This window comes from Cupressus sempervirens, chromosome 3 (genome assembly GCF_028749045.1).
Source record: "Cupressus sempervirens isolate cs-2001-9-10 chromosome 3, ASM2874904v1, whole genome shotgun sequence".
NCBI lineage: Eukaryota > Viridiplantae > Streptophyta > Pinopsida > Cupressales > Cupressaceae > Cupressus > Cupressus sempervirens.
Genome location: NC_143120.1, coordinates 219326937 through 219350414, shown reverse-complemented (window position 1 = coordinate 219350414; position 23478 = coordinate 219326937). Strand labels below are relative to the sequence as shown.

Genomic DNA, 23478 nt, shown 5'->3' with positions numbered 1-23478 from the left:
GCTTGAAATATATTAAGTGTGATTGAGTTATTTGAATTTAAATTCACTCATTCGTGTTAGTGGTATTTTGAGTTATTTGGGGGCGGGTAGTCACTTTTTGAACACCATTTTGGTGTAGTTACCTTATTCACTAATTGGGATATTTTGTGGTAGTCATTCCAATATTGATATTGTTAGAAACCAAAGCCTTTGAATTTGAAAACTTAGAAGCTAGGTTCAAGTGTTGGCAAAGTTAAATGAAGTTTTAATATTTTATTTTTCTTCTAAGGAGGAGTGCTCTAGGATCCTTCTTCATGGCCCCTAGTTTAAAGGATTGAATGGTCTCCATCTTCTAACTTTGTCTCATAGTTTCAAGCCTTTGAAGGAAATATTCTCATTTATGTTGGAAATTTCCTCAACACTCCCCTCAAGATTAGTGAGAAGGGCTTAACCGCCTCCTATGTACTATAAGTTGAGTGGTTGTATCAAGCATTGATAGATCAGTCTTTTGATGTAACAACGACCTCACTCTAACAAGTGGTATCAGAGCCTGGTCACAGGTTTGAATCTTTAGACCCTTGGGTAACATTGAGTGGAGATTGTTGGAAATTTTTTCAGCGCTCCCCTCAGGATTTGTGATAAGGGCTTTATCCGCCTCCTGTATACTATAAGTTGAGTGGTTGTATCGAGCATTGATATATCAGTCTTTTGGTGCAATGACAACCCCACTCTAAAAATTTCTTGTTTGGTTTCATTTCTTTGGGTTGCCCTTGGAAATCTAAAATAGAAATATAGGTAGGATAACTACCAATTCTTTTGGGCAATTCAACACTACTAACAATATTACAAATTCAAGAGTGTTTGTTATTTTTTATATTTTGTGTATTTGTGAAGGAAAAACAAGTTGTTCTTTCCCAATTTACTTTATCCTCTAAATTATTTGATTGGATGTGACAAATTTAGTAGTACAAATATTTGGCTATCTCTCATTTTTGTAATATAGCGGGTCATTCCCATGATTTTTTAGCTTGAAAATGTATAAACAATGCTTTGTGTATAAATGAAGGATCAAATGTCAAGTTACCAGCAGGTGCATATTCCTACCTACGAGAAGGTTAAAAAATTGCACTAAGATTCTATTTTTGCAATAAAGCAACATCTTTGGACCATTTTTTCAAACAACCTTGATTTCAAGCTAGTGTTTGTTTGCTTTAGTGCTAATGTATCTCTTGTTTTTTTGTGGTTGCTATGTGTTTTATTGGACTTAATACTTTATCTTTCTCTATGCATAAAGGTCAAGGATTTTTCAATATCATTTCTTATCTAATAGAAAACAATTTTAGTAAAAAAAAATTAATCATTTTTTACTTAAAGATGAAGACTTCCCTTTTAGAAATCACAAAAAGTGGAGGTGTTCAACCAATCACAACCAATGAAAAATTATTTTAAAACAAGAGTCATCCATTATATAATAAAAAATTAAGTTATCATGAACTATATATATTAAATTACTCAATAAACTAATATAGAGCTAATATAAAAGTAATGTTTAAATATGATTTGGAAAATGTGAATTGTAAAAGCAATTTTTAGATAATAAACTTCATATTTTTACAAGACAAAAGTGTAAGACTTTTATAAATGTTAAATAGTCAAGGTAGAAGTTAGTGCAATGCTCTCATACAATATACTCGTGCATTTAACATATATGAGCATCTATTTTTTGAATGGATGAATTCTAGATGGTTTCTGCCAAATACGTGTCACACAACAACAATTTCAACTACCAATAAAATAGAAGAACACTTCTTAATTATATTTAGGAACATTGTAATTAAAGCACTTTTAAATGTTTGGCTAAATCGATACAAATATCATGACTTAAGAAACAACTTGCAAATCTTCTCCCAAATTTCTCTGTCGGGTTTGCTATTTGCTAGAGATAGCTTGGCCTCTTCACTCAATTTAGTCTGAAAAGTCCCAATCCAAAAAGAAGTTAGAGTTTTGATCAATAAATTGTTCTTGTTTGATAGAATACTATTTTGTTCAATCTCCTCAAAAGTTCTAAAGATATTAAATATGCAACTTACTTGTATACAACTTCTTTCTAAGAGGTTGTCAATGAAATTCAACAAAATATCACCAGTATACTCTGGATGGCCTTGAACACCAAGTATGTGATTACCAAGGGAGAACATCTCAATGCTTGTTTTATCTGATGAAGCAAGAATTTCTGCACCTAGAGGAACTTTATGCACCTATTTGGAATGGCAAGAATGAGAAATCAAATATAAAATAAGATAACTATAACATTACTTTGAAACTTTTTAAATTAGTTTATGCTACTTTACTCTATCAATGTTATAGATCACATTTATGATCTACTTCTCTTCTATCATCCTAAAAATAGATCATTCAATGTGATCTAAAACATTGATGAACAAAGCTTACATAATCTTAAAAAAAAAAAATCAAGCTACTATTATAGACCCAAAAAATTGTTTCCTTTAAATGAATACAACATTCTTTTGCAATTTATGATTGTGAAATATTTTAAAATTTTAAATAAATTTTTGATGCAAATCTCAACCAGTAGATTGTTTGAAGTACAATAGATGTTTAGAAGGCTTTACTTTTTTACCTGGTCTTGGTGACATTCAAGGACACTAATTATAGAAGGGATTTCCAAACCAAAATGCTTGGTGGACAACTTTTTAGAAACTATTATTTTTCTCAAGCCAATGTCCCATCCAGTTAGTGCTCTTCCAATTTTTCCTCCTAAAGCTCGACATAAGACCTGTTTGAGAGAGAAAAAGAAGCTTGACGATAATTAAATATCAATGAGGAAGCACGTGTTGATACATTTTCCATGACTTTAATCTACACCTCTAATCTATTTATAACATTAAATAATCTACATTCTTTCATTAAATAATTTATGTACTTTGAACCACGCATTATAGATAAAACTTTCTTAATGACATATTTATACTTTAACAAATAATCCATGTTAAGTTTAACAAATAATCCATATTATTTAGGACATATTTTTTAAAATATAGATATTTTAGTATCTTATATATTGGTATAGATAATATACAAATAAATTTTCGTAAAGTAATATATAAGAATTTTTAGATTAGTTTCAAATCACAATCAATATTTGAAATCAAAATAAATGATCCATTCTTTATTTTAAGGAATGATAGATGAAATTTATTTAGATCTATATTTTAATCTAGATTCAATCAAATTGAAAAATTCATATATTATTATTATATAATTTATCTTTTAAAATAATATAAATATTTAATTGCTAATAATAAAACTTAACTAATAACTTTAAAAAGTACAGTTACCAGTACAACCATCATCAGATGTTTTCTAACCATTAATTTCTTCTTTAGTAACTAAATTTGTCTTTAGTAACTAAAAACAAATTTAATATCAAAAGAAAATTTGATTTAACACCAACAAATTTGATGTCTTATAACTTGTATTCACGTGGCTCCTTCACACACTTTTGACACTGCTGGGGTGTTTCTGGCTACTATTTTAATTTTAGCTGGATCCCTCTGTCCTATAACTTCTCACGTTAACAATACTCTGTGACCGTGCATTCTTAGTTTCATAAAAATGATTAAGGAGAAAGCTGTCAACGAGAAAATAATAACTTTGTAGTCAGGGAGCTGGTAAGGATTCGAAATAAAAATTGCCTGAGCTGAACAGAGTGGCAAATCGAGTTTTTCACTGTCAAATGCCTGAACTTAAGCAGGGTGAACAGTTCTAAATTCCTAAGTTGAGCCGCATCTTGAATCGGCTAAAGTGGATGAAATTTTCAAGATAGAAGAGAACAAACAATACGAGCACTTAATACAAAAAAATTCTCAAAGATTTGGCTGCGCAGACAGAGTCTAAACAGATAATACAACTGAGAAACCAGTCAGATCAACGAAATGTCAGAACAGAATCCTTTGAAGAAAGGGAAAATTTAGCGAAATAAAAGGAGACCGCGTCTCAAATGTTCAAATCGGCTAAAATGGATGAAAATGTGTGTGAGAGAGAGAGAAATCAAACAATACATGAACTTCTACAGAGACTTCTCAAAATCTGGCTGCACAGACCAAATCTAAACAGATTAAACTGATGAGAAATCACTCAAATAAATGAAATGAGAAAGAAAATGAAAATATCAGAGCAGAGCAGATTTCTTTGAAATAAAGGAAAATGGAAGGAAAGAAAGGGCAAGGCAAGGGCACCTGGTGACCAAAACAGATTCCGAGAACTTTGATCCGCATTGAATGCAGAGTCTGGAGAAAACGGCAGAGCTCCAAAATCCACTCATCGTTTCCATGTGCATCAAATCGGCTACCGGAAACCACAAATCCGTCGTATTTACAAACATCTTCCATGGCCGGAAATTCCCCTTCCAATACTCTGAACAGATCCCATATTTCTTCAGCCTCGCTCAGCATGCTCTTAAAAAGACTAAAATAACCTCCGTAGATCTTCTGTACATAGTCTTGATTCGGCGCACACAGCAGAACTCCAAATCTCCTTCCCATTCTTTCGTTTTCTCCGAATGTTGGAGGCTCCTCGCTGAGCTGAGGAACGGAGAAAGAGTGGAATGAAAAGAGCAGAGGGACAAATGAGGGAGTGAAAATGAAAAGAATGTGTGTCAGTTGCAGGATGATTTGGAGGGCATATAAATGCCCATTGTACAAGCGAAGTGCGGGGCATGTGGATTTATCACTGCCTTTCACCCCAAACTTTATCATCAGTTTTGGCTTTTCTTTTGGGGCGTGATTTTTTTGATGAATAGTCTTTTTTAATTAATAAAATTTACTAAGATTACAATTCACAAAAAAGGCTACCTGAAGTTGGAAACATAGCTTCGGCCAGAAACTATTCATCAAAACTTTTAAGCTGCCAAGGCAGTATTGGGAACAGTCCAGTAGTTAGCAACATCAACAGGATATGGGGTAGTCGCATCCTTCTTGTCTGACCGCGGAGGAGAAATTGCCAAGGCCAGCCGAGGAAACTTGTCAGAGTGCGCCCGTCCAGGGGGAGGAGCCGAGGACCGGTCAGAAGCCCGCCCAGGGGGAGGAGCCGGGGACCGGTCAGAAGCCCGCCCAGGGGGAGGAGCCGAGGACCATCCAGAACCACCACGCAGTGGGGAAGCGGAGCGGCGCCTCTAACCGCCATGTCCACCGCTAAGAGAGCGGTGATGGGGACCCTGGGAACGCGTCGTGTGTGAATGGCAGCCAGAGGACTGGCGTCGGGAACGGCGACCGCAAGACGAAGAGGCATCGGCCGAGGCATCCAGAGGCACTCTGACACTCTTGAAGTTGGGGCGTGATTTGGACAAAGGCATCTATGCAAAACACAACATTTAAACCGATGGGCAATGAAATTTTTTTTTGCACATGATTGGTGAAAAGCCCTGATCATTGATTATTGTGCTATACGAAGTTTGTTAAAATATCTTCTGCTACGGGTGCATATAAGTTGCCCCCACCTCACTATCATCAATTGGGTGTAGAAGGAGAGAGAATTGACACTATGACATATACTTTAAGAAAATCTTAAAGTTTAAAGCTAACTAAGTTATCCATCCAAGCTTCTTTATTTACTTGTTTGTTATTGTTTTCTTGGTCCAAGTTATTTGTTGCTTTGTTAGTTCAATTTTGTATGCAACCCTCTTACTTAAGATTAGTGTAAGAAGTGTATTTTATTTATTTTTAAGTTATTATGTATCTTTTGTTTAGTATATGAGGCTTTAAAAATTTAAGGGAACAAGAGCTCAAATAAACGTCTAGTCGGATTCAAGCAATTCTAAATCTTTCTGTGTCTTGTATTGTTTGAGTCTCCTCGGGATAGTGGATTCATGTTTCATAAGATTATATGCCAAAAAAGTAATAGATCATTCATCTGTCATTTATCTCTATTTCTTTAGCAAGAACAATTAAATTTTTAAATCAAATAATTTACATTACAGAAATTAAGTTCTTGACCATAAATTGTCCACACCAAACAACAAACAAAACTATCATTCAATAACCTTGTGTTTTGAAGATGACCATTCTCCACTCATGAGTGTAATCTTTCTATCGACAAGACCACCTCTCTCCCAATCATACAAGTTCAAAGCATATTGACCAATTTGTCAACCTTCATATAAACAACAATTCATTAAGGAAATTGTTCCTAAGAATTTTAAAAACAATTAATAATTTACCTAGGGGAAGAGACCCAGAGTCGTCAAGGAGTCCAACGACCAATACGGTATTGTTATAGACCCCCCCTCTACCGCTTTTTAAAAGCCCCAAAAAAATGATAACACGTGTACTAATAATCGATCGCACATATACTAATAGTTTGTCATTTTTAGCTTTCTTAGTTGCTAATTGGTCCATTTGTGCAAAAAGTAAATTTTTTTTGGGTGAGCAGCTATTGAGGGAGGGAGGGTGAACATAATGGGTTATGGACAAACGTTTTGAAATGACACTTTTAGACCACTTCACACTCTATGACTTACATAGAGAGCTCTATAAATGTGGAAGTGGCTAAACCTTAGCTTTTAAGCTCTTTGGTCACTTACGAAGGTTCACTCAAAAATTTGGCAAATTTCGACATATGAATTAGGAACTCTAGATATGCGAAATTAATGTAAACAACTAATAGATCTCTTCCTCTAAATCACAATGATCATCTCTCAATGAATTAGAAATTCTAGATTCATGAAATTAACCTAAACAGCTAGTGGTGTCTTGATAAGTAGTGGGTGTCTTTCCCCTAAATTACAATGATCATCTATCAATGAATCCGAACAGCGTCTTAATCAAATCTAGTCATCTAAAATTGTACATCCAAGAATACTAATCACAATGATGGTTTCATTGGAGTCGATATTGGTGTAAGATGCCTTGGCCACTTTTTTTACTATATTCATTTGAGCAGGGACAAAACTGTCCTCTCCTCGTAAGTTGAGTAATTCATGTACTCCATTTAATACATGTCTGTTATTGTCTTCAAATTTGACGCTTTCTTGTTTGTCTCAAGCAAAATTTAGTATAAATATTGCACGCCATTTTCCTCAACAAAACCGTGGCCGTTAAACACAGTCACACCACGCATTCATGATAAGGACCTCTACTTTTTTAACATATTTATATCAGTGTCTCCTTGAAATACTACAATTTTTTTTATCGCTAATCTATTACATCTTTCTCTATTTTTCATTCATAACAGAAATTTCTATTTGGGGGTATGTTTCATTTGTCAACAGCTTACATATCTTTATATGGTCCACTAACTATAATCATATATCTTGATAAAAATTGAAAGACAACAATCCAATGGCGACAAGAGGGAATATCCTCTTAACATTCATCAAAACGAGGAGCTAAAGCGAAACTAAAACAAACTAATAACAATAAAAGGAATATTGTTTTGCTTAATATGGTTCTAAGACAATTCTTTTAGGTTTCTTTATGGGAAAGTAAATTACAACTAAAGACAACTCTCCTTTAATATAAGGGTGAATGAATGATCACACGATATTCTATTGAAGTATAAAATAGTATAATTTTATTTCAATGAGGGTGAAGTGCTATAAGATGGGACTCATTACTTTTTACAATCAAAACTAGTGAGTTTAAAAATTATTTTATTTTTAAACTAATTTTCAAGTAGCAATTTCTAATTTTTTGTTGGTCAGTAGTTATTTTGACAGGACTAAAATTATTTTTTCGACACAAAGATTAGAAGAAAAATAAATCTCTGGGACACAAAGGAAAGCGATAGAGTCAAGATCAATGTTAGGGCCACAAATTGTTTCTTGTTAGCCCTGAAAACGTTTTGGGCCTCTCTCATGATCCCCCATGCCCTCGAGTACTGGAGCTCCTCTGGTTCTCTATCTAACATCTTCATGACTCAAACCCTCCACCTTTTGTTCCCTCAAAAATCAATTTGAATCCCTCAGGATTTGAACCCACAACCTCCTACTTCCTCGACAATCGATTTGAATTCTCAGATTTTTGTGGGTTTTGCGTAATTTGACTATTTGGGTTCTTCAGTGCAATGAGAATTAGAGATACCCAAGTGATCTATTAACATGATATGCTTCTGGATGAAACATATCAGAGATTATTATTGCTTTCAACCTGTCAATACTCATATTGAGAAGTTTCAATGACAGTGGGCAAAATTTATCACGCAGAATGATGCAATCAAACAAATATGTGGTCACGCATTCAATTGGTTCCTAGATCTATCCAAGCGTTAAACGTATTTTATAATTTGAAGATTGCAACACATTTTTATTTATTCATTATCTTAATTTCTATATTAAAGTCTTATATACTAAGCTCTTTTCAAAAGAAAAATCATTTCTTACAATACTAACCTTTGGAACAAATATATGACAATTTTTTTTTCTTGCACTATGAACTTTAAACATTAGATCATAAAAAATATAAAAATTCTTAAACTTTTGTTTCAATAGTAACAAATTCATTTATTAAAATATTCAGTTTAAACATAAAAACATAAATATATTTCCCTTTCATTTCTTACCAGCTTCTCAATATTTTCTAGAATATTATTATATTTCAAAGAAAATAGAATGATTAACTAAGACATAAAAAAATTACTTTCTAACTCTAGATCATAAGACAGAGACTCAAGCTCTTCTAGAACTCTTATTACTTTATGATTCTAAATTTCATTATATATATATAGAGTAAATGTATTATTAATCCTAACAAATTAATTGAACAAGATTATGAGTGAAATGTTGGTTTGTTCATCTATTTTTTCTGTCCAATTTGAACTGTCTTTTTATTATTGCTTGCTCACAAATCATTATGTCTCTATTGCAATATTTAAATACGAATCAAAGCAATAATGAATATTTTTTTTCTTTTGTTTATTAACTTTTTTCCTAAATCAAATCTTAGATATGTTATTTTTTACATATAAATAGTTGAAAAAAAAAAATTTGAATGTTGTAAAAGTTTTTTAATTCAATTTTGTTAAAAATTTGGATTGATTCATGTTTTTTAAAATTAATAATTTTTGAATCTAAAATACTCTTGTAATAGATGGACTTAACTTATGAGATGATGTCTTTAACCATGCAATCTTAGGTTCTGATTTGGAAATATTTGCATAAAATCTTATGAAAAACAACCAAAATGTTTACTAGAGTAAGTTCGAAGAAATGTGAAATTAAGATTTGGTCAAGACATTCAAGACCATATCAGTAACTTTAATCAAAAGATAAGATCACAATAGAAATTCTAACCAAGGTAGGACATATAATGATTCACTAAGCAAGGAACATAATACCATTATCTTTCATAGTGAGATTTTAAAAGAAAAAATTGAGGCCAAAATACTCAGATATTTAGAGTTGGGTGAAATTGTTTAATTATCCCAAACTTTTAACATGAACAAGGGATGCATGAAATGAAGAAGATAAAATGTGTATGTATATATGTACATATATACCACATAAGAACATACATGAAAATATGCATTTATAACTATATTATATACGTATATATAAAAAAACATTTTGTCCCTTAATATTCATACAGTCCTAGGTTTGCACAATATTTTATATTTAAGAAAAATATTATAATTTATCTTAAAGTGCAATAAGTGTCAATGGGTGTGTGGTTTACTGGTAAAGTTGAAAAGTTCTTAAAGATCCCACCAGGGATCAAGTCTCACTGAGTGGTGGCTCCAACATTGAAAAGGGATGAGGTTGAGATCGTACCCCATGCAAATTTGATGGGATGGATATCCCTTAGTCCTTTTATCTTATTTGAAGAGGCCCAGTCATAAGGCTCGTTCTTTTGTATCATGTACATCTACAAATATTTCTTGGTGGACCTCCACCAAAATAAAAGTACATTAAGCATCATCTATAATCATTTTAGATAATATGCTAGAAATACCCTTATAAAGATGTAGATGATAAGGTAATTTTGTAACAATGTCAAGATGACATTATTTGGATGCATGTTGGACTAATACATAAGAATATGTGCTCACATCATAGGTCTACATTTGATCCATGATTTAGACATTTCTTAGGATGTGCATGGTCAAATCTAATGAAAATATCATAAGATATTTATTCTTCATTATCCCTAGTCATAATTATATATGGGTGGACATTTTTGGAGTTATGATTAATGACAATATTAGTAATTTCATACATCAAATAAATAGTGATGGGTAATCATAAAAATAGGAAATGAAAAAGATCTAAATCATCTTATGAAATATCTATGGTAGTTGTAATAAAAAGGTGTAGACTAAAAATCAATAATTATTCCATTTGAATAAAGGTGACATCATGGGAATATTAAGTAAAGCTAATAGGATAACATAAAGAGACAATTTTTGTTTTAAATGATAAAAGATATTTTATCAATATCTCCACAAGAATTAAAATATATAAATATTTGGGTTAAATTTTAAAAATTTAATATGCTTCTATTTCTTAGATCTTGATTGATGATATTGGTTAAAGTAGTACTACTATGACATTTTTTGTTGAATAGATTCATTTCCAATATAATAAGATAAAGTATTTTAGTCACAAAAAAGAAGGTGGATATGAGATAAGACCTTAGGATTCAAATAGTTAGTGTCATGAGGATCAAAGCAGATAGGCAATACCTAGAAACATAAATATGGGCTAGGCCTAAAGAAAAACAATACATAAAAAGATTCCAAGTAGTTAAGGTAGTGGTCAAGGAGGATATCAACCATCATTGGGACCCATTATAATAGTAGGATTAGAGTAAGTATCTAGGAGGGACTATCCTTCTTCAGTTGTAGTGTCCTTTGTATCTATAGCCTTGTAGTTTTGGAAAGGAGAGATTTCTAGTGCCAAATATGGTAGCCACTTGAAAGAGATTGGCCAACTGTTATCACAATAAAATCTAGTCAAGTTCTACTGCCACCAATAGAAGGGTATGTGACCTTCTCACCCCACCCAGAGATCAATCCCCCATGTGGTTGAGTGGTGGAGAACCACCTTTGAAAGTCTCTACAACCACTAGATTTCTAATGAGGATTATGTAAATGATGCAATTAGGGGAAGATGTCCAACCTTCTAGCTAAAAACACCATAATGGTAATAAAAAATAAAATAATGAACAACACTATAAAATGAGAAAATATGATCTTTAATTATCATGAAGTTGTCCTAGAAGTATAGATTACAAATTATTCAACACACATGCCTTCTTATTAAGGACGTAACCTTATTCCCAAAATTCATAATCAAATATATTAGCTCTCCTCACCAACAATATTACTACCTAAATGCTATCCTAAAAATAACTACTACCCAACTTATATACAAGATTGTTAGCCATAAGTCAGCTTAGTTGATCGACTATCTCCAAGATAAAGAAATGTAATACAAATAAATAGGCTAGGACCCAAATCCATAAGAACAATTCCACTTAGATGCATCATGATGCACAAAATGCAAGGAGGTCTTCCACATATACAATTAGACATAGGAAACACTGAGTGTGGAGAGGGAGTGGTGAATCAATATTTTAAAAACTTTAGCCCAAAACTAGATATTATTAACAATCTTATAACATGCATAAGAAAGTAAACTAGCTATGTTGAATAGTAAACATAACCATGAAATAGAGAAACTCATAACACCATATTTTGTTAACTAGGGAAACCCTTTATTAGAGGGAAAACCCTGGTGGGGATGGTACCCACAAATGATGTACTATTATACAAGTTCCTTGTAATAAGATGGACTCTGTTTGGAGACAACGAAATATAGTTAGTACATACCAGTCCCTATCAGGAGACTTGTAATCCCTCATAGGAGATTCTAACCTTGTTAGGAGTTGTGCCAACCCTATTAGGAGTTGTAGAAGGTAGATGGACCCACTATGCAAACAACTTTAAGGGAAAGATCACCAAACTCACTGTCCAACTAGTCTCTATATTATTCCTTGCAGAATTAGAGAAATGAAATTGAACTCTGCAACTCAAACTCTTTTTGTGTTCTCTTATTGTGCCAATACCACACCAAATATCTTCTTAGATCTCAATACTAGATCTTCAAATTGGGAAAACATTGATTCCTTTGATTGCTTACGCGCATTTACCAACTCCACATATCACTTGCATAATTTGTAAATCCACATCTCTTACATATAATTACACACTTCACCATTAGGAAAATAACCTTCATTTATACCATGCCCTCAAAATAATTCTTTGAGTCAGCCTTGAGGCTTTCTCAATTACTTATGATAGGACCTCATTAAGATATTACAACTTATTACATCTTTTTTCAATTACAAAATGTTGTCAGCTCACAGTTAACACAAATTTTCACATGTGCGACCTTTGACCTCACGCACTTGATGATGTCATCATCAAACTATCTATTATCACTTTCAAACTTCTCTCATCACAATTCTATCCCTATTAAGAGATAGAATCCTAACATCAGAAACCACTTTTCAAGTACTTTGTGTAGACATTGTCCCCTGTAATTCTTGAATAACTCTCGCATGCCTTCAACTCTCTGTGCACACACTTATCCATGATATTGAGAAATAATACAGAAAATATCCTCTATAGTTCTTGACCTCATCATCAATACATGGTCTATACAACCTCAATTTATGTCTGCTACTTTGACATTCTTTACATAAATAATACTACCGAGCATCCATGGCATTAGGAAGTGGCAATAGTAGTAAGGCAAAGAAAGGTTCTGAGATGTTGGTTAAAGGTGTGGAATGGAAGGCACCAAATTTCAAGCTGGTACCAGTAGTTACAGAATCACTCGACCCTTATGGAGCTCAATCTCAAATTCCTCCCAAGGTACTCCTCATTAACGACATTCACACTCATTTTAAGTGTACTATGCAAGAAATAGGAACCCTTGAGATGGATAGTACCCTAGGAGAAATGTGTGTCGATGGGTCTTTGAAGCTTGAGAATAAACATTTAGAGACCAAAGGATTAACCCACATCCCACATCTTTCGAGGAATTTCCAAGTGAAGTGGATTAGGTACATTCTAAGCCATGTATATAATGGTCAATTATGGTTAGAACAACCTATCTTGATCACAAAAAAGATGATTCATAAGATCATGGGTCTCCCAATGCTCCACAAAGTGAAAACCACCAAAACCCTAGGTCGGGAAGAACTTCAGAAGAAAACCCTAGCCAAGTGGGACAACAAAGGTCTAAAGATTAACAATGTATTAGATGTAGAGCTTAGGTTTGGTATTCACATTATTGTGCACAAGATTTATAGCTCCAGCCGGTTGAACAATGTGCCATGTGAAGCTGTTGATTTGGCTTACAAGGTTGGGAAGAAGAACTTAGAATTTGATCTGTCAAATTTGCTATTGAAACAATTGAACAAAAACATGAACATCATCAAGACATCTAAGGACAACCCTTGCAAATTTGGCTCTTTGTTAACTTGTATTTTCTTCTATGTGCAAAAATTTTTCCCATCAAAAAATTCTATTGTATGGAGGAAAGACACTCCTATTTTGTATCAAATTAATGAATTCATTGCAGAAATGGGTGAGAATTTTGAAAGAGTTATGGATAACTATTTTGAAATGTTTAAAGAAAAGATGAATAACAGGTTTCAGATTCCCCCCAAACTTGTTGAAGACTATAAAGATGATGTATGTTTCATGGTTGACTGTGATAAAGTCTATATCCAGGCAGTCAGGCCTAGAGTTGCATGGGTGAAACCTCTTCTGTGTGAGGTTAATATTGATGAAACTAGAGACATTATTGGAGCCCTAGAGTTAATGAACATGTAGATCCAAAGCTACCTATCTTTGGAACATATGATGAGGCTAAGAGTAGAATTGAGTTGGGTATCAAGATTTCTCAGGTTCTTAGCAGAGGTAAGAAGAGGGTGGCCAAATTGAAGACTATAGAAACCCCTCTTATGCTTACTGAGGGAAAAGGTGAAGATGAGGAAGAGCCTAACAATGAAGAGGAAGAATCTGAACGGGAATAGGAATGGTGATTCCAATAAAGGCTATTTTTTGGAATGGGTATATGCTCAATTTAGAGGCAAAATTGGGAATATGTATTCCTATTCCTATTCCAATTGATGAACCAAATGGAAAATAGAAATCGTATTCCAAATTTTCTATTCCTATTTCAGCTACCAAATGGGCCATAATGGTAAATAAATAGTCATGTAACACCATAACTTTGCAATTTGTATCATTTAATAAACAAAAAGACTTGAATCCTTTTGAATGTTTAACATTTATTGAAGATTTCTAATTTTCATGAAAAATTTACACTCTAAATGAACTTATATATTATAATAAATAAAAGTAATAATGAAAACTTGACAACTTCTTTGACTTTATATTTTCCTTAGTTTTTTCAATTTATGTTCAATAATTGTCTTATTTGTGTGTTAGATGTATTTTCTAACTACCCCATTCTTGTAGCATTGGACTTCAATGACAGTTTGCAAGGGGCATTGGAAACATCTCTCCTAGGCTATCAAATTTGTTCTTGGATGGAAAAAACACTACTCGAGACATACTAGAGGAGATTATTAACTTTGTTCAATTGATCATTTTCACACTCAATAATAATAAAGTAATGTATAGGTTTCAAGTACATTGGGTCAACTGAAGAATATAGAGGAGTTGTATTTAAGCTCTAATAAATTAAAAAGGAAGCATTTTGTTAAACTCTAAAATGCTAGTAAACCTGAAATATCTAACTCTAATTCAAAATCATATTTCTGGAAAGATTCATTTATATTAAGGCATTATGCAATAGTTGAGTGACCTTGAGTTCAGCCATAACATTTGCATAGGAAGGATACCAAATGTAACTAGGCAATGTTTTCTCATGGAGAGGGTTAACCTCTCATACAACATCCTCATCATGAATATCCCCATGGAGATCTCACGCATACATTCCTTAGTGTTTTTGTTGACAATTGGCTAATAGTGATATGTAATTGTTGTCATTTATGGCAACACATGATGTACATGTTCATAGGAAACCTCATAAATAAAGATACTTAGTGTTTAGTAATTAGAAAATTGTTTGAGTATAGAATTTGGTTTACAACTGTGTATTATTTTTAAAAAAATTTGTTACTGACATCATACTATGACTAGCGAAGTTACATGGAGATAGCATACATGTTGATGATGATGTGTATAACCTCAAAAGTTAGTATGGACTGTACGGAATAGAGATAATCATGTTTGAAGCAGAACATGACATTGGAATTGAAGGAAAGAATTGTTTTTTTTACAAAATAATTACTTGTCCAATTAGGGCCGACATCCTAGATCTTTACCCTAAGTTGAAAAAGTGGATTGTGGTCTTAGCCGACCTAGTAGAAATTTGTGTAAAGGCATGGTATTTATGCAAAGGACATCTTGTGATAAGAAGTGGAATTGTGATGTATGTTGTGTGAATATTGTGATGTGTGAACTTACTATAAAACCAATATATGTGAAGTTTTATATGAGCTATTTGGTGATCTAAGATCAGGTTGAAGATTAGAGATCGGTAAAAGAAGAAAGATAGCAGTAGATGACTTGTTTGAGTCATGAGCTCTTCTTGTAATTGAAATTGCATATTGGCGACTAAAGTTTGTAGATTATTGATTCACGCCCCCCTCTAGTAATGCCTATTTCTAACAATTGGTGTCAGAGCACAATTATTTTGAAGAGGCTTAACAACTTAAGTAAGATCCCTATAGATATGGAACAATTGATGAAGAACCTTGAAGAAGCTCTTGAACAAATTGATTTCCTTACTGAAGAAAGAGATAAGTTGAAGGACAAATATGAAGACTCCAAAGTATACATTGGTCAATTGAAGGAAAAGATTGAACATCTCAAATCCAAGCCAAAATCTACTAAATCTGGAACTAGTGATGATGATTATTCAAAGTTGAAGATAGAGTAAAAGATTTTAAAGCATGAGTTGAAGATTACAAATTTGAAGTTGACTTTGAGAAATGATCCTAGCAAAGTTGAATCTGATTTGAAGAATGAAAATGCAGATCTGAGAACAAGTCTACCAAAGAGAACATCTGAGTTTTAAACATTGAAAGAAGATCATGAAGAACTCCATAAGTAAAATACTATTGTGAAAGGTGAATTAACACAATACAAGCAACAACTTGAGAAGCTTTATTCTAGAAGAGAAAAATTTGATGATTCAATATCATTATAGAGACCTACTTATGATAAGATTGGTCTTAGTTTTTTAATTAACATGTCTATGAAGAAACCTAAGATTAAAGCAGATTTGAAAGAAAAAGACAAATCTGATGACAAGATTGAATCTAGTCAATCTTCTGATAAACCTAAAGAAGTTAGACAAGACAACAGGGTAAACTTTAAGAAAGCCACCTCTAGAAAAAGATATAAAATATTGGTGAACCTTTCATTATTTTGAAAACAAAAAATTATTTCTATTGGCGAAACTCTCAATTTTTTATTCTAAATATGATTAATATTGGCAATTATTTTTGAATCATAATTTTTCTGTATAGAATATTTACGAATCTCAATAATAATAGGAAGTTAATTAATCACCATGGAATATTACAAATCAAAATTGAAAATTTTCTACCTCATGGAATATTGCAAGGATTGTTACATATACTTTAAATCAATAGTGAAAACTATATAGTGGTGATATATCCTTAAGGTAACTAATAATTATGATAATTATTGGTCAATTCAATTTAATTTCTCCAATAATATATAATATTTAGGTGACTCAAATTAAGCATGTAACGAATATTGTGGTGAATATTTGAGTTAAAAGTTTTCAATAAAATAAATTATTAAGCGATTTTAAATATTTTAGAACTAAATTTTATAAAACTATGGCGATTTAGGTTGTATTAAATCTTAAATTATTAGCCAAATTACTAGCCACAAATTTCTAAAATTAGCCAATTTGCAAATATTAGCCACTAAAAAATACCTTGCAAGACAAGGAAGTTGAAATCTTGGATAAAGCAAGTGGAACCTCCTAAGGCAACTAGGTATGAATTTATAGGTAAGTGCTTTTATGTAATGAAATAGGTCATATGAAGAGAGATTGTACAAATAAGTCATTTAATCATGTTAAGGATTTTTATTGTAATAATTTTCATGGTATGAGTCATAATGCAATTGATTGTAGGAAAATGTAAGTATGGTAATGATAGAAGAAATAGTAGAATGTTTATAAATACTAACCTTGCATATAGAAGAAGATCTAATGAAAGGACATCAAGAGAAGGAAGATCTTATGAAGATGGAAGACATATCATGTGTTATAAGTGTAACAAGTTAGGACACATTGCTCAAAATTTTCATGTACCTAATGATCAGTAGAATCCTATAAGGAGAGCACCAGTATGTTAGTTATGCAACAACTTTGGACACACAACTAAGTACTGCAAAATGGATAAAAACTTTGGAGATAGAAGCAACAATGGAAGAAACTTCGAGAATAGCAAGAATGATGGAAAGAACATCAAAAATGATAGAAGGAACTAGGAAAGGAAATTCGGAACTAACAGAGACAATGAGGAACACAGAAACATTGTTAGTGAACTTTGAGAAAAATGTAATGAAGCATTTGTAAAAGGAGTAGATATCTCAAAGGAAAAGCTAGATGATGAGATAGGAAGATTGAAGTCATTTGTTGAGTTTGATTCAACTAAGTTGAATTAATCTTGTTCACAACATCATAATTTGAGAACTTCATTTAGAGATCGAATTAGAGGTAGTGAAGTTGGAAAAAGGTGTATTGATTTATGTTTAGATGGTACCTGAGCTTGCTTGTAATTTGGAGCTTATATAAACAAGTTATGAAGGAATTCAGAGTTACTAGCATTACAGTAAAGGTTAATTCTGTAGCAGAATATGAAAAGTATGTTTTTGCATAGAATTTCGTGATGTAAAGTCTTGTGGATTTTTTTCATGATTAAAGGAGGCTATAGTAAACCTTGGGTGACATCTAAAGATCAAATAGATGATCTTGAGTAGTTATTTGATTATAGAATGTAGTTAACAACTTTTTCATATTTGCAAAGTATGCAATTAATGCAAGTTCAAGTTGATGGGATAAATGGAGTACAAAATTTATTTTCACTTCGTTGCAAACACATCCAAAGTGAAAGGCATTCAAAAGAAACTTGTCAGAGCAATTTCGAAGTAAACCTTATTTTCAAAAAGAGATATTTTATCAAATTTCCAAAAATTTATTTAGCAAAACTTCATAATTTATAGAATCATGGATATGTCAATAGTGCACAGTGTTGAGAACGAGGATAGACCTAAGTTAAAGATTGGTTTTGTAAAACCTACTGAAGGAAACCTTAACACATCATTGTCTATCACCCTGAACAATGTAGTTTATCTTGAAGATGTAGGAATTTATTTGAATAGAAAGTTTGAATCTATTGGTAGTGAATTCATGAACAAAGATATGGAATTTGTTTTCAATCACAATATGACTATGAAGTTTGGATTTGAGCATCTAAAGGAATTAGACTTGTTTAAATATCACTTGTATTGTGAGTTAGACATAGATGAGTGGACATAGATCATATTGAGTAGGATACATGATGGTAAATTATGGATGCAAGACAATGTAGTTGATATTTTTGTCGACCTTATTCATGAGGTAACTAGTCTTAGTAAACAAGGAAGCGTATCTATAGCTGAGAAATTGGTCAAGAAGAAAGTCGAGAGTTACACTAAAGCAATGTATAATGGAAAGGCTATGGTGATCAACACCATCAAGCAAGATGATGTAAGACTTAAGTAGAATTACTATCTATTCTATTTGTGCAAGTTCTAAGATTGATGGACTTTCAACAAGACTCATCTATGTAGCATATAAGATATTTATACAGAAGGAACAAGTGAATCTTAGTGAAATACTAAGAATGCAACTCTTAGAGAACCTAGAAAAGATCAAGAGGACAAAGAATGGTGGATTCCATTAATTGATCAATCACATATTCTTTCATGTACTTAAAAGATTCCCTTACTTATTAGTCACAAACATCATGAGTAGTGACTGATGCACAATGGAGAAGATTATAGAGGTATGCAAAAGGCATCCCGCAGACAAGATATTAGATAGTGGCAACTAATAATAAGGACATTTCACAATGAAATGAAATAGAGATCTAGAATTGCACCTACAATTGTTGATAGATTTAAGGACGACATTTGTATTTTGGTTGATACAAATAATACCTATATTCAAGCAGTGGAACCTCGGGAAACATTTCTTGATCCCTTGAGCTATGAATTAAAAGATGATGTAGCAGTTGGTTATATTTATTTGTTGTTGATTTTAGATAGAGATAAAGTAGAGTATAGATTTAGTACATATGATGAGATCACATAGAAAACTCATCAAGCAACCTTAGAGAAGGCATCACACAAGAAAGTAGATTCTATAATGAAGAAGGCACTATCAGAGGCTAGAATGACAAAGAGCGAATCTAAGGCTGTAAGACAAATGATAAAGCAAGGTATACTAAACATTCAACTTTTGTCAGTATCTGTTGTTGAGATATCTTCAGAATAGAGCATTCCATATGTAGCAGTATCTGATGTTCAACCTAGTGAACCTAAAAGAAAATCTAAGAGATTGGTGGAAGCAGTGTCTACCAAAACAAAGAGAGTAAAACAACAAGCCACCAAACTAGGAAAAATACAGAAAACATTGTTGACAATTGAATTCAGTGATGAAGATGAGGAACAAGAAACCAAGCAAGAAGAAAAAGTGACTCCAACAAAGCAATCAGCAAGCAAAGCTTGGCAACCTTGGAAGCCGAAGACAGAGAAGATCAATACAGCTATTGGTAATGAAGGTAACTTTGTTTTGATGAAAAAGTTTTATGATTTGTATAATAGTTTTGAGAAAGACCAGATTGATGTATCTACTATGACATATATTGCATCAAACAATATGAAACTGAAGTATCTTCAGAGCATTATTAACTAGAAAGTCTATGAGAGACTCATTCAAAAGAAGGCTCCTACAAGGGAAGAAGACATAGAACTTTAGAATTCTATGCTTAGAAACATTTGCAAGATTGATGATGATGAAGAAATCAAAAGATTGTTGAATAACCTTGCACCATACTTAAGGAATAAGTTGAGGCCATTTCTATTTATGATTGGTGAAAAGGATAAGCTAAGAAATGAGATAGCAGAAACAATTAGTCAAATGTTGATAGAGTCAAAGGCAATATCTCTTCCAGCACCTAGAACCTCAGAAGTGTTAATGAGCGGTGACACTATGCAAATTGATCAAACCAATGTTACCATTAACATTGATGATACCAATCCATTTGGTGGTTTCGAATGTAATAATCTAGATATTGAAGATATTGAGGAAAAATTGAGACAAATTGAAGAAGAGAAAAGGCTAATTGAAGAAGAAAAGAATAAAATAAAAGAAGCCAAGCAAAAATTACTTGAGGAAGAAAAGAAAAGAAAGAAAGAATAATAAAAGAGAAGAATTGTAGAAGAAGAAATGAGAAAGAAAACCAAGGAAGATGAAAAAAAGAGATTAGAAGAGAATAAAGAAAGAAAGGAAAGAGAAAAGAAAGAAGAAGAAGAGAGAAGAAGAAAAGAAGCAGCAAAGAAACAAAGGGAGGATGATACTAAACCATCTACTTCATCTACTCTGCTTTCTCTGGCAAGTTTATCTATTGATGGTGATGATAAAACAGATTTGATCTCATCCCTAACCAATCTTATTGAGAAAAACATGAAAGTGAAGAGTTTACAAAGAACTTTAATGGAAGTTATAGATAGACTGCACAATACCTTGGCAGTACAACACACAAAATTAGATCCTAAACAGAGGGCACAAGTAGTATTGAAATCATTTGATGAAGATTTTACCAATTTATTGAATTATGTAGAGGCAAAGACAAAGATTTCCCATAATGCTAACTTGTTTATCACCATTTGTCATAATATCAAGGATGACTTGGTTAATCTTGATGCTTGTATAAAAGAACTTTGGATATGCCAACAAGATGGGAAAACTTTGTATATTAAGTGTACCTTATCATACAAACTAACTAAAGACATTGATAGTCAGATAGAGATAAAGATGAGTGTGCTAGATGCTTTATCCAACCAGATCCAACATCCATCTTGCAAAGTAGATGATTTTGAAGGAAAAGTGGTTACTATTCATAGTGACATTAGGAAACTAGAACTTCGGAAGGAATAGGTCTTGAAGAAGATATCAAGTTTCAAAGAATCTATTGCTCTAATATTATCTTTTGTTGAGAAATAGTTAGAGGAATGTGTCAAGGCCAAGGACACATATTTCAACTCTTTGTATTCAGATCTTAACACAATTGAGATTGCATCATATGCTTTATGTGTAATACTCACTTTAATTGAGTCCACCAAGGAAACATGGACTAAGGGTATGGATAGTCTGAAGGCTAATTTTGATGATTGCATGAAGATCATATCAGCATAAGGAAAGACAACATTTTTTGGACAGAATCTTGACATTTTGACCTTTGTCATTGATGTCAAAGGGGGAGAGATACAATGTGAAAATTGTAAATCAGAGAAGATAAAAGTGTAAAGTATATTGTAAGGGGAAGCCTATGTAAAGATGAACAAGTTGTAATAGATGAAATGTTTATATGTTGTTTATGTTAATTTTTTTTGTCACTTAGCCAATTTTCCCTATTTTATTGCCATTAATGCCAAAGGGGGAAATTGTTGACAATTGGCTAATTTAGTGATATGTAATTGTTATCATTTATGGTAACACATGATGTACATGTTCACAAGAAACCTTGAAAATAAATATACTTAGTGTTTGGTAATTAGAAAATTGTCTAAGTATAAAATTCGATTTACAGTAGTGTATTGTTTTGTTATAACTTGTTGTGATGTCATATTATGACTAACAAAGTTACATGGAGATAGTATACATGTTGATGATGACATGTATAACCTCAAAAGTCAGTACAAACTGTACAAAATAGAGATAATCATGTTTGAAGCGGAATAAGATAGTGAAATTGAAGGAAATAATTTTTTAATTTACAAAATAATTACTTGTCCAATTAGGGCCGACATCCTAGAAGTTTAACATAAGTTGGAAAAGTGGATTGTGGTCTTAGCCGACCCAACAACAATTTGTGTAAAGGCATGGTATTTATGCAAAGTACATCTTGCAATAAGAAGTGGAATTATGATGTAACTTGTGCGAATATTGTGATGTGCGAACTTACTGTGAAAGCAATATATGTGAAGTTTTATATGAGCTATTTGATGATCTGAGATCAAGTTGAAAATTAGAGATTAGTAAAAGAAGAAAGATAATAGTATATTACTTGTTTGAGTAGTGAGCTCTTCTTGTAATTGAAATTGCATGTTTGGGCAGTGGGCTCTTCTTGCATACATTGTACCACAACTCCTAATAGGGTTGGAATCTCCTAACAGGGATTCAAAGTCTCCTAACAAGGACTCCTTATATCGAATTTTCTCATTGACTCCTAACAAGGTCCATCCTCTAACAAGGAACTTATTTATCAATATATTATCTAGTGGGTATCATCCCCACCAAAGTTTTCCCTTGGCCAGGGTTTCCCTAGTTAACAAAATATGGTGTTATGAGTTATCTTTGTGCATTGTTACTATTACTATTCAATAGTACTTTATTTCTTTGTTATGCATGGTTTAAAGTAAGTAATAATATCCAGTTGGTGACTAAAGTTTGTAGATTACTGATTCACCCTTCCCCCCTCTTAGTAATCCCTATTTCTAATAGTTTTGTCTCAAATTTTTACATAATTCATTAACTAGAAAATTTCATTTACTGGGAGGAATGCAATAGATTCAAGGCAATGATATGAAAACTAATAAGCTACCAATCCTTAAAAATATTGGTAGTTTCTTGGAATTGTAATATCTAAACCTTGCCAATATAATATTTACAAATATGCATATTTGTTAAATGATCCACCACTACCAAGATAATGTGTGTTACCAATCAAGAGGTAAAATCTCATAAAGAAATACATAAAAATATTAGTTTCCACCTAGTTAGGATCATGGCATGGCTGCAGATTTATAATTTCCTCTTTAGTCCTTTGACGCACATCACATTTAGCTACAAATGCCTAGATTCTTGCTCAAGCACTAGTACATTTGAGACCATTTTTTGACCATTATTGGTCAAAATTTTGACCCAATTTTCGACCAAATTCGACCAACCCATTGGTCAAAATTTTTTAGGTCAAAATTTTGACCAACCTTCTGGTTGGTCGAAATTTTGACCAATATGTTGGTCGGAAAACCTCCATAGCCATGGTGCAAGTTTTGCCAGGAATTGGTTGAAATTTTGACCAATGAAGGTAGAAAATTTTGACCAATAAAAGTAGAAATTTCGACCAATGA

The 23478-nt window shown here is 32.5% G+C and overlaps 1 protein-coding gene across 1 annotated transcript; it reads right to left on the bottom strand.

Moving 5' to 3' along the window:
• Window positions 1-1756: 1756 nt before the first annotated feature.
• LOC149565612 (gamma-glutamyl peptidase 5-like) lies at window positions 1757-4695 on the bottom strand. Its single transcript, XM_089817169.1, has 4 exons — window positions 4239-4695; window positions 2621-2776; window positions 2070-2237; window positions 1757-1949 (listed from the first exon to the last, which is right to left on the bottom strand). Exons 1-4 carry the CDS (start codon window positions 4542-4544, stop codon window positions 1854-1856), a joined length of 726 nt encoding a protein of 241 aa, XP_089673295.1. The 5' UTR covers window positions 4545-4695; the 3' UTR covers window positions 1757-1853.
• Window positions 4696-23478: the final 18783 nt, after the last annotated feature.

Excerpts from the sequence above, each read along its gene's own strand:
- LOC149565612 (XM_089817169.1), bottom strand. The coding sequence starts at position 4,544 with ATGGGAAGGAGATTTGGAGTTCTGCTGTGTGCGCCGAATCAAGACTAT. Across the intron at positions 2,238-2,620 it reads TTGAATGTCACCAAGACCAG|GTGCATAAAGTTCCTCTAGG; the intron begins GTAAAAAAGTAA and ends CATTCCAAATAG. Across the intron at positions 1,950-2,069 it reads TAGAAAGAAGTTGTATACAA|ACTAAATTGAGTGAAGAGGC; the intron begins GTAAGTTGCATA and ends GGGACTTTTCAG.